The sequence below is a fragment of the Uloborus diversus genome, chromosome 2, assembly GCF_026930045.1.
Source record: "Uloborus diversus isolate 005 chromosome 2, Udiv.v.3.1, whole genome shotgun sequence".
NCBI classification, from domain to species: Eukaryota; Metazoa; Arthropoda; class Arachnida; order Araneae; family Uloboridae; genus Uloborus; species Uloborus diversus.
In genome coordinates this window covers 87,633,679-87,645,724 of record NC_072732.1, presented here as the reverse complement: position 1 = coordinate 87,645,724, position 12,046 = coordinate 87,633,679, and the positions used below count along the sequence as shown (strand labels likewise).

The following is a 12,046-nucleotide window of genomic DNA, read 5'->3' as shown; positions in this document are numbered from 1 at the left end:
ATTTATTTATTTTTTTCTTTTATTTGTGAGTAAAATAATTGGAACATCGCTGAGCCATTGTTTATGATTACTTCTTGTAGGTAACACTTTCATGTAAAAACAAAAAAAAAAAAAACAAAACAAAAGGTTTCGAAATTGAAAAATATTTGCGTTCAAAAGTTACGTTTTCTGGACCCAAAAACGTCAGAGATATCTCACGTAAAAATTGTGGAAATAGCCAGAGCGGCTTTTATGACGTAACCATTACATTAATTGACTTTCTAAACCCCAAAAACCGCAGTTCAAAACCAAAATTAAGTTTATAGGCATGGACGTTGCGAAAAAATTTTGAGCAAGTGAACCAAAATGGCCGCTATCTTTGATGGCCTGTAAAATTATTTTGCGCAGGATTCCACGTGTCTACCCAAGATATTCTCACATTAGAACACCTATAGATCAAGACTCTAAAGAGAAAATCTCTGGATCTAAAAATTTTTACGGGCATACATTGTGGGGCCTGGAATACAGTGCTTGCAGAGTCGAAGTCGCAGGCTCTACGATTCTCGGAATCGGAGTCGGTCATTTTTCCTCCAAATCCGCAGCCCTGCTTTACTTATATTTGCAGGATGGGAAATTAATTTCGTCCCCTTTCAAAACAAAACCTTTTAGCAAGTTCTTTTTTTTAAACCACGGTTAGACTAGTCTTGTTATCAACATCAGTTTGCCATACAGTGTGAAAATTGTCAATCTCGAATCGAAAAATGAATTGGATTCAACGCTAAAAAATCTGGATCTAGTATTTTGGATATTAGGCAAATTTTTCAGATTTATCGCAGAAAAGGTATTTTAGTAATTTGAATAAAGATAAATTATATGGTGCAATGTCAGGTGAGTATTTTCTAATCATCTTCAATAGAAAGGACGGGATTCTGAAAGACGACAATGCAAGACTATCCAACACGAGTCGGAGCCTGAAAAAAGTAATAAATTACAAAGGGCTGCCCCCCCCCTTTAACGTACCGTACTCACTCGACATTTCATCCTCTGATTTCTATTTATTATACGACTACTACGGGAAATAATTTTGAACATAAGGAACATTGTCAAAAAAAACTCCATATTTGAATTCTTTGCTGGATTTTATTCATCCTGTATTGAAATTTTCCACACTGGATGTTTAAAGGCCGACGAGAGTGTATGATTATATGAACAAACTTGTTAATATAATCAAATTGCTTGAACAAAGAGACATTAAAGTAAGACAAAACAACGTAAGTAGAAGCACAAATTTGTAAATTACAAATGTCGGATGTCTTTTCATCCATAAGCTCATTATTTTTTTTGCATTGAAAAAGGCGTTCCCTGTAACGCCGAAACACGTGTCTGTTGTAATTTACAAATTTGTGCTTCTACTTACGTTGTTTTGTCTTACTTTACTGTTCAGCACAAAGGTATTTATTTATCGAAAGAGACATTACTTTTTGGTCTACCTATTATAACAGTAAGATTTGATGGTAGTAATTTGACTAAAAATCTTCATTTTTAAGATTTTATTTTCTTTGAATGTCTGAATATTAAACAAAAAAGTATTTAACTTTAAAAACAAATGAAATAGAGACTTATTGTAAATTACTTCTGCATTAAAAAATCTGATCCGGGTGTGATAATTTTGATAAATGTAATCATGTGACTGAGTTGACCGTTCAGGCTGAGAAACATTTCTCTATCACACATAACCTTACTTTAAAAATATTTTTAATTCACTGAGTTTATCTGATTTTTATCTAATCAATAACTAAAAATACACTAATATGCATTAAATGAATTATGTAACTTTGATTCGCGATTTCTCTTCCCACGTTTACTAAAATATAAGGCCACATTTGAATTTTTATCAGTTTTCTCCAGTATTCATCATTTGATTAAATTATTCGAACTTGAGCAAACTCAAGACATTTCTGAAATTCTCATCCGTTTCATAGAGTAGATATTTTCACAGATGTTCTGTTGCTATGTACATAAATAAAAGTAACAGCTCAAAGCATTTCATTGGATTTCTCTGAGTTTATTGCACAACATGTCGCCACATCTTGACTTCAATAAAATGTGCCATCGATTGGAATTCATCGTCTTGCAGATTTCCAGATACCACTGCGAGAAAACAATTTCATTTTCTTCTCATAAAATGGTTTTGAAAGAGAAAATTTTATGGGAACTATGTTTCGAGTTTGGTTGTTTGTGCTTTTATGTGTTAACTGTTTCTGGAAGTTACTTTAGTATAGTATTAGTTCTTATGATTTTTGATAAATACTTTTCAAATGCCTAATTTTAATTAAAATCAATCTGGAATGTCTAAAAAATAATTAGTTAAATTATTTTCTTTAAGTAGAATTAGAGATAACAGCTGATAAGTTCGGCCAGTTTTATTTTAACCATCATGCATAAAGTTTTTTGAACAGTAAATGTGTTCAGAGCCATTTTTGTACCCGGAGAATCACGAACTATGCCACAAAACCCTAATGAAATCTTTTGTCAGCGGATCAAATCTAATAATTTTAAAAGATAAGAAATAACGTTGTCGATAAAACATTATGCAGTTTATTTTAAACACGCATAAGATCGGTTTAAAAACGCTCTTCATCGCAATTATTACGAAAAAATCTCTATAGCCTGTCTGCTCAGCGTGTTAACTTAAAAACAGTTTTTTTTCCACAAGAACATTTTTGTGCCTATATATTTTGAATTAGCTGTAAGTAAACAGCTATTAGCGTTTAAAAGAAAAGTTTGATCATAAACCAAAAACGACAGTTTTAAGTAAGAGGAATTCAAATATCAGTTGAATACACAATATACAATGTCTCGAAATACCCAGTAACATTTAGAGATTTTTCTTTTAAAGACATTTTTGCTGCAAGGCCACGAAAATAAATATTTAATTTCTTTTTACTAAAAAGAATGTATATTTTAGTAAAAACATACGAAGCTAAATAGAACTATATCTGCAGCAGCACAAACTAAAACAGCAAAATGTGAGGAATATTTCTGTTACATAATTTAATCTTCACGCCACGTGGAAACAATTTGCAAGTATTGAAAGGAAAATAGATAATTTATAATTTCAAAAATTAGAAAATTTATTTTTTTCCTACTAAGTACTGTAAAACCACATAACAGATCATGAAATTAATATATATATATATATATATATATATATATATATATATATATATATATATATATATATATATATATATATATATATATATATATATATATATATATATATATATATATATATATATATATATATATATATATATATATATATATATATATATATATATATATATATATATATATATATATATATATATATATATATATATATATATATATATATATATATATATATATATATATATATATATATATATATATATATATATATATATATATATATATATATATATATATATATATATATATATATATATATATATATATATATATATATTAGGGTATCCCAGGATATAATGGCGAAAAAAAAATTGAAATCGAATACGCATACCCTCCAACAAAATGTTTCTATTCCACCTCAGGAACATGAGAAAAAGTTTTATTGCAATAAAATAACGGGAACCCGTGTCGACTTGAGGTCAAAGTTGAACCTGAAATCCTGTACGGCGACCATAGGAAAGATTGCTAATTGTATAATTCCTTACTACACGCGACATCAATTTATTTAAAGCAGATATTTACAACAATGTTAGACTACAAGAAACATTACTGCACATATTTGTATTTCAATGCTTGCTTTTTGCAGTCAGGATAAAGGTTCCGGTGCTCTTGAACGCAACGTAACACAAATTGTTTTTGTTCCTTATCAGCTGTTAGCAAACCATGAAAGTCCTGCATCATTTTTACCGCTCTTTCAGCTGCATCGTTTACTGCTCTAAGCATTGAGACAGTCTTTTTCACATCGAAGAATGAAATATTATTGACCATACCATAAAAGCTGGATGAATTTTTGTAGAGCAGCTTTTGAGATAATTGGGTCCCCATTTTGTACACTTTTAAAAAAGTACAAATCTTTGTTGGGTGCTTTGACTGCCAAAATGCATTGAAGCCATGGTCTCACGTATATTTTTACTACAAACAAGCAGACATCAAACAGTACTTCATTTTCCTTCATATCTAATTTAAGTTGTGAACTAAATAGTAATAGTTTTAGGGAGTAAATCGCTCGAGCCATCCGTTGAGCTTGGTGCATGGCTCCCAGTGGTCTTATTTTAAATTCATTTTCTGTATCTCCCCCTAAAAATCTGTTAGGCAGTTCTATCAACTCTTGATAGTCATCCCTTACGGTAATATTAGTGAGTTCAGCACGGTAAAATCAAGTAAATTTTCTAAGTTAGAGTACAGTTCGGAATAACTCCGCAGCTCCTCCATAGCACTGTATTTTAGTGGGATAGATCAATTCATATATATGATGGCGGCAAACAAAGGAAAGTATTTCTCTATTAAATATTTGCTCAAGAATAGCGCAAGAACCACTTAAAAGACCTGTTTTGCAAGCTGTAGACAACAGAGAGTTTTGAACTTTGTCTTCTAGATTCCAATCAAAAACTGCCTTTCAAACAGCCTGTTTGTTCTTATCCTGTAGAATTATCCAGTTTAGACTTAGCAATGAGTTGTTCGTCACATCCTTATGAAATAACTATAGATAAGCGATATTCCTTTGATTTTTGAGCACTCAAAGCAAGCAACAGTTTCACTACATATGGTACCTCGTACTGAAAGCCAATTTTTATTCTTTCCTCGTGCTCCTTCCGCTTTTCGATTCGAATTCTTTGAATTGAAGATTTATCTATGGGAAATTCATCAATGTTACACCCAAGTGCGTCAATATTAGCTTCAATAATCAACACATAATCTCTTATACTTGAACACCGTCCAATGCAGCAATTGACTTTGGAGTAATAATATCGCTCCTCATTACATATTTACTTGTTCCAGATTCTCATAATACTCGTTCCAGGTTCTGGAATACTTGTTCCAGGTTCTGATATACTTGTTCCAGGTTCTAACATACTTGTTCCAGGTTCTGATAAACTTGTTCCAGGTACTGATTCATATGTTTCAGGGAATACTTCAGAATTAATATTTTCACTAGAGCTCGGAGAGGAATCTTCTTGTACAGATTCATACAATGGGGTTGTTTCCTTCAGTAGAAAGTACTACTTTTACTCCCTGGAATTAATAGAATAAGCAAAAAAAAAAAAAAAAAAAATAATAATAATAATAAATAAATAAATAAAAATAACATAGACCCAGAAAATATTTTTATTTTCCCAACAGTTAATTTTTAATTATTTTTTTTAAATTTCAGATTTTTCAAACAAGGCTTGGTCTTGATGACGTCACAAATGATGCTCTTTGCCGCATCTTTCTACCGCGTTTCCACGTTATGATAATCAAGAAGCGAATTGAATATTGCGCTCTACGCTTGCTATCAACCATATCGTTGCCAATACACGTGAGTAAAGATGCGAATTAAATACTTTGGTCTGTGAATGGCAACACTGAATGGCATTTCATCATTTGTGATGTCATCGGGCAGAAACATAAACAATTAAAGCGCACCGATTTAAGGAATTTTTTTAAATTATTAAACTTAAACACATTATTTAAAAAATGGTCATATCCCATGTTTTTAAGCATGCTCTTTCAGAAAAAATACTTTTAAAATTTCGGAAACGACCCCATTCCGAGGATGTTGAAGCGGAATCGTCAGTCATGCGCCTGTTTTCTTCTTTACAGCTCAAAGTCGAGCCCTTTCATCTTTGTCGGCCAGTTTTTTATCCACTCCACTGAAGTGACCACGTCGACCGGGCTCTCTTTGGACTTGCAAGAAAATCCCATCTTCCTCTATTTTGATTTTATTCGTACTGACACGTTTGACGGTTTGCAAATTGCCACGGATAAGCCCTGCCCCCCCCCCCCTACAACATATGTTTTTCTATTTTCATTTGTTTTGTGTGCACTATTTACAGCTGTTTTGAGTTTTACAAAGTATCGCGTCGCCCGCGTTCGCTTGCTTATGAATACGCGTGCTATTAATACGTTTAGGCTTTTAGGCGCAAGTCGGCGATGTCGCGATCAAGGTTAGCCTTGAACTTTTATTTTTTGAACTTTTCCTTTCGCTCACCGCTTTTCTGATTTGAAGTGAACTGATTGAGATAAAAGATAAATAGAATCGTTAGAACAACGAAGATGATTTTTCAATACAGTCCGATTTGCAAAGCTTGTTCTTCGAATTTGTAAATATTGTTAATATATTGAATTTTTTTAGTTTGATAGTACTGTGATTTTTTTAGTCAATTTTAGTAACTCTCCATGAAGTCAAAAGATGCAAACGCCCAGAAAGAATCGGAAAATGGTAAGATTTTTACCTTGAAATTTAAACTCAAGATACCGATTATTACATTTTTTGGCGCCCCCGGGTGGGCGTTCGCAATTATATTGAATTAAGTTGAAAAACTAATAGTATTTGATCAAGATAGTTTTTTCTTAATATAAATGATGGAGAGTTTGAAGAAATTACGCACTCCATTACGAAGTGGTTTTTCGAGAATCGCTAACCAACTGGAAGAATACTTAAAAGCTACAAATTGTAGTCAAGATGAAATAGAAGTCTTAATTAACCAGTTGAGTGAGAAATGGTGTGTACTTGATATGAAAGAAAAAGAAATTCATGAAATATTAGCGAATGATTCTGATTGTGCTCAAGAGGATTTTGATGTTGAATATAATGTGTATGAGTCATACAAAGAAAAATTCATACGACTTAGAACGAAAGCTGAAAAAATGCTGCGCAGTACTAATAATGAAATTTCAACTGTTGTGACTGAAACGGAGTTAAATAAACGCCGATTTAAGTTACCGCGAGTAGAGTTGAAAAAATTTAATGGGGATATTAAGGAGTGGCTCGGTTTTTGGGGTCAGTTCAGAAAAATTCATGAAGACATAAATATAGCACCTGAAGATAAATTTATTTATTTGACTCAAGCTACTGTAGAAGGCTCTCGTGCCAGGGAACTCGTTGATTCGTTTCCCCCATCTGCGGAAAATTACGAACAAGCAATTGAATGTTTAACTGCCAGATTTGGTAGGGAAGACTTGCTTATTGAAGTTTATATAAGAGAATTATTGAGTCTAGTGCTGACAAATTCAATGGGTCAAAAGAAGATGCACCTGGCCAAATTATATGATAAAATAGAATCACATATCCGAGCATTAAATTCCCTGGGTGTTACTTCCGATAAATACGCTTCGATTTTGTATCCATTAGTTAAAAGTTGTTTAACCAGAAGATATTATTAGAATATGAGAAAGAAGCATGTCTTTAGAAAATGAAAATACTAAAGAATTAAATAAATTGACCTCTCTAATGAATTTTTTGAAAACAGAGGTTGAAGGGGAAGAAAGAATTTCCTTAGCGAAAGAAAGTTTCAGCTTCGATTCGAAGCGAATGAAGAAACATTCCTCACCACCTCGCCCGAGTAGAGGGGAAGAAGAGAAAATTCCAACCGCAGTCGGACTTTTTGGTTCCACAAATTCGAACACGTGTGTATTTTGTGGGAAGAAAAATCATGAATCATCTGCTTGCCGATATGTGCTGAAAATGAATTTAGATGATAAAAAGAAGATATTAATGAAAAAGGGCTGTTGTTTTTGCTGCCTTAAAGTGGGTCATAGAACTCGAACGTGTAAAGTAAGAATTGTGAGCGATGTAGTGGAAAACATGCAACTATAATGTGCAACGAAAATAAACACCAAGAGCGCGATAAATTGAAAACAGACGTGCTGAAAGAGAATGACGGTCAAAATGCTATGAATGACACAGTGCTAAGTAACCGCACTTGTAGTCAGAACATTCTGTTGCAGACTTTATACGTCAGATTGCGAGGCAATCAGGAAGGGAAAATCGTGAGATGTCTTATTGATTCTGGCTCCCAACGGTCATATCTGAGTAAACGAGTCGCTGAAGAAATGCAGTACGATCGTCTTAAAGAAGAGAAAGTTATACATAATTTGTTTGGTGGTAAAGAACACATAGAAAAACATTACCGACACAGAGTATTAGTCAGTAGTATTAACAAAGAATATCACTGCAATTTTGAAGTACTTGACCAAGAAAAAATATGTTCTAAAATACCAACTTTGAAGTTAGATCCATGTGCGCAAGAATTGAATAAAGAAAATATAATTTTGACAGATCAATTGATTCCAAAAGAAACAGAATCTGAAGACATAGATTTATTAATTGGAGCTGATGTAGCAGGTAAGCTTCTCACTGGAAAAGTCATAGTTCTGCCATGTGGACTCGTAGCGGTCGGAACACATCTTGGATAGACCTTGATGGGGAAAATGCCATTTGACGATCATGATGACAATTCTACAATGGTGGTAACGAATTTATTTATGAAAGATTTTACCATTACAGAAATGTGGAACCTTGATGTGATAGGCATTACTGATCCGATCATTAAAAAAGGCAACGAAGAAAAGGATTTGCAAATGAAAATGCAATTTCAGAATTCTGTTTTTATAAATAATGAAGGACGGTATGAAGTGGCATTACCGTGGGCCGAGGATCGTCTACCATTACCTACAAATAAAGAGTTAGCGCTTAAACGCCTGGAGACAACAACACGGAAACTTTGCTCTCAAAATTTAATTAATCGATATGATGAAGTTTTAAAAAATTGGGAAGATTCAGGCATAATCGAGGAAGTGAAACAATGTGAAAATATTGATAGCGGACACTACTTGCCCCACAGACCAGTGATTAAAGAAAGCAGTTCTACTCCCGTACGGCCTGTGTTTGATGCGTCTGCAAGAACTAAGTTTTCGCCGTCACTGAATCAATGTTTAGAAGCTGGACCCAATTTAATTGAATTAATCCCATCACTTTTGCTAAGATTCAGAGAGAATAAATACGGTGTCGTTGCAGACATAGAAAAAGCTTTTTTACAGATTAGCATTAGGCCACCAGATAGAGAATATCTTAAATTTTTCTGGTGGAAGAACATAGATACAAAGGAACTGAAAATATTTCAGCACACCAAAGTTGTGTTCGGAGTAAATAGTAGTTCATTTTTATTGGGTTCAGTTTTAGATTATCATTTTCAAAATTGCATGAAAGATACAGAACACGATCAGAAAGTTGTAGAAAAACTGAAACATAGTTTTTACGTAGATAACGTTTTATCCAGCCTTGAAAGTGAAGCTGAACTTCAAAATTTCATTGAAGAATCTCGTAACATTATGGCACAAGCAAAATTTAACCTAAGATGTTGGCAATATTCGAACGATAAAAACCCTGAAGTCGAAACAAATCTTTTAGGACTGATTTGGAACCGAAAAACGGATACTATTAAATTGAGTTTGACTTGGATAGAAGACCAACATTTTGACAAAATCACTAAACGAGTAATTCTAGCTGTTACACACAAAGTGTTTGATCCAGTGGGTTTTGTGAGTCCAGTTCTCCTTCTACCTAAGCTGATGTTGCAAGACTTATGGAAATCTGGAATATCCTGGGATGCAGAAGTAGACGAAAGCATGAAAGAAAAATTTCTTCATTGGTTTGGAGACCTCTGTCTGCTAAAAGAAGTCTCAATTCCACGATGGGTGCAGTGCCATGAAAAGAATAAGAAGTCTTGTAGCATCCACACGTTTTGTGATGCCAGCGGGCGTGCCTATGCTGCTACGGTATTTTTAAGAATCCAGACGGACACAGAGGTTGAGGTTCACTTATTAGCTTCGAAATCCAGAGTGGCTCCTGCCAAGCAGATAACTATACCTCGTCTTGAATTGATTGCTGCCACTGTTGGAGCAAGACTATGCACATCAGTTTTAGAAAGTTTGCAATGGCAGAATGTTGAACTTACATTTTGGACAGACTCGACTGTTGTCTTGTCTTGGATACAAAAAGAAGAAATATGGACAGTTTTCGTGGCTAACAGAGTACATGAAATCAGGAAGTTAACAAAGCCAAATTCATGGAAATTTGTGAAAGGAGTAGAGAATCCAGCCGACCTTCCTTCCAGGGGCTGCTCAGCTAAACAACTGCTGGCGATGAGATGGTGGGAGGGCCCGTTTTGGTTAAAGAAGAATGAAGACGAATGGCCACAATTTAATTTGGTTTTCAATGATGAAGAAATTTCTCGAGAAAAGCGAAGGAGTGCTGTGATAAATACCCAAGTCAATGTGGAAAGCGAAGATATGTTTCACAGATACTCAAATTATCCGAGACTCATTAGATTCTTTGGATGGATTTATAGGTTCTACTTGAATTCGAAGTCTAAAAATTCTAAACAAAAAGCAAATCTAAGTGTACAGGAGATGAAAAATGCGAAAAATGCGAAAAAAAAAAAAAAAAAAAACCCTAAGTCCGGAGTTGTCACACGTCCTGTGCAACGTGTGTACAGTTTAGAAATAATAGAAAACGATGAAGGTACACTTTTGAGAGATAAAGCCACTACTCGGAAGAACCAGGAACCAGTGGTAACGCGAAGTGGACGAATAGTAAAAGAACCCAAGAGACTAGGCTCCACAGCAGATTGAGTTCTTCATAGGTGAAGAGCTCAAGGTGGGAGGATGTCGCGATCAAGGTTAGCCTTGAACTTTTATTTTTTGAACTTTTCCTTTCGCTCACCGCTTTTCTGATTTGAAGTGAACTGATTGAGATAAAAAATAAATAGAATCGTTAGAACAACGAAGATGATTTTTCAATACAGTCCGATTTGCAAAGCTTGTTCTTCGAATTTGTAAATATTGTTAATATATTGAATTTTTTTAGTTTGATAGTACTGTGATTTATTTAGTCAATTTTAGTAACTCTCCATGAAGTCAAAAGATGCAAACGCCCAGAAAGAATCGGAAAATGGTAAGATTTTTACCTTGAAATTTAAACTCAAGATACCGATTATTACAGGCACGGGTTACCGTGCTTCAAATTGCATGAAACTTTGTTTACAACGGTTTTGATATAAAAGGAAAAAAATAAGAGGGTATGCGTTTAAAAAAAAAGACTTTCATTATTTTGGGACATCCTAATATATATGTATGTATATTTTTTAATCTTAGTAATTAAACACCTTAGAGGGCTAGTTTTAATTCCCCAAACGAGGAGGCAACAACATGATCAATCCGTGAAATTTGAAATATCAACGCTTAAATCATCTTTTTTTCTTGATGAGAAAGATTTTTACCTTACGGGTTAATGGAAAGGAACTAAAAGCTTTTATAATAAAAATGAATCTTTCTTTGGGAAAAATATCTCTATGCAGTATTTCTACAGAACTTTAATGGAAATTTTAACGGAATATTTTTAAAGAAATTAATTCTGTTAATGCAACAAAATATTGGATGATACTTAATAATTATCCTTGAGAAGTTAAAGCACGTGTTTGTAAAAAAACCCGACATCCAAACAAGTGGATGTCGGGTGGACCTTTTTAGTCGTTTGTATTTGTAGAGAAATAGAGCACTGATTATTTTGTTGCTTTATTCTGTTGCTACAAAAACAATTTTACCAATAAATAAATATTGTAATTTTAATACTATGTGCTTAAAACTACGTGCATTTAAAATGGATTTAACAGAAACTGTTTGTATTACATACTTTAACTGACATTTTTTAAAGTATTCAGATACAAAACTTAGCTTAGTGGAAATTTTTATTGCATCTGTCTTATATCTTGCTATTCCTTTCGTTTTTATGTTTATATGTAGAAAAAAAGTGACAGAAAAAAAGTGTTTTGCTCAATATTGTGTTAGTTCAATGTTGGTGTGAATAAAAAATTGCTTGCTTAGCTCTTGGAGAACCCCATGTTTTCTTCAGGCAACTGATAGTGCGATTAAGAGTCTCGATAGTTTCTTGATTTTGCTTGTGCGTAAAAGCTATATTATGTCTTCATGATATTACTTTTAAGTAATAGTTGAAAATGATTTAGAATACAATAATTCATACTATAGTACAAAAAATGTATGTTGGAAA

The 12,046-nt window shown here is 33.3% G+C and overlaps 1 protein-coding gene across 1 annotated transcript; it reads left to right on the top strand.

Moving 5' to 3' along the window:
* Positions 1-7,794: 7,794 nt before the first annotated feature.
* LOC129216408 (uncharacterized) lies at positions 7,795-10,611 on the top strand. The gene is made up of 2 exons (XM_054850623.1): positions 7,795-8,323; positions 8,603-10,611. Exons 1-2 carry the CDS (start codon positions 7,795-7,797, stop codon positions 10,609-10,611), a joined length of 2,538 nt encoding a protein of 845 aa, XP_054706598.1.
* The last annotated feature ends 1,435 nt before the right edge of the window (positions 10,612-12,046 follow it).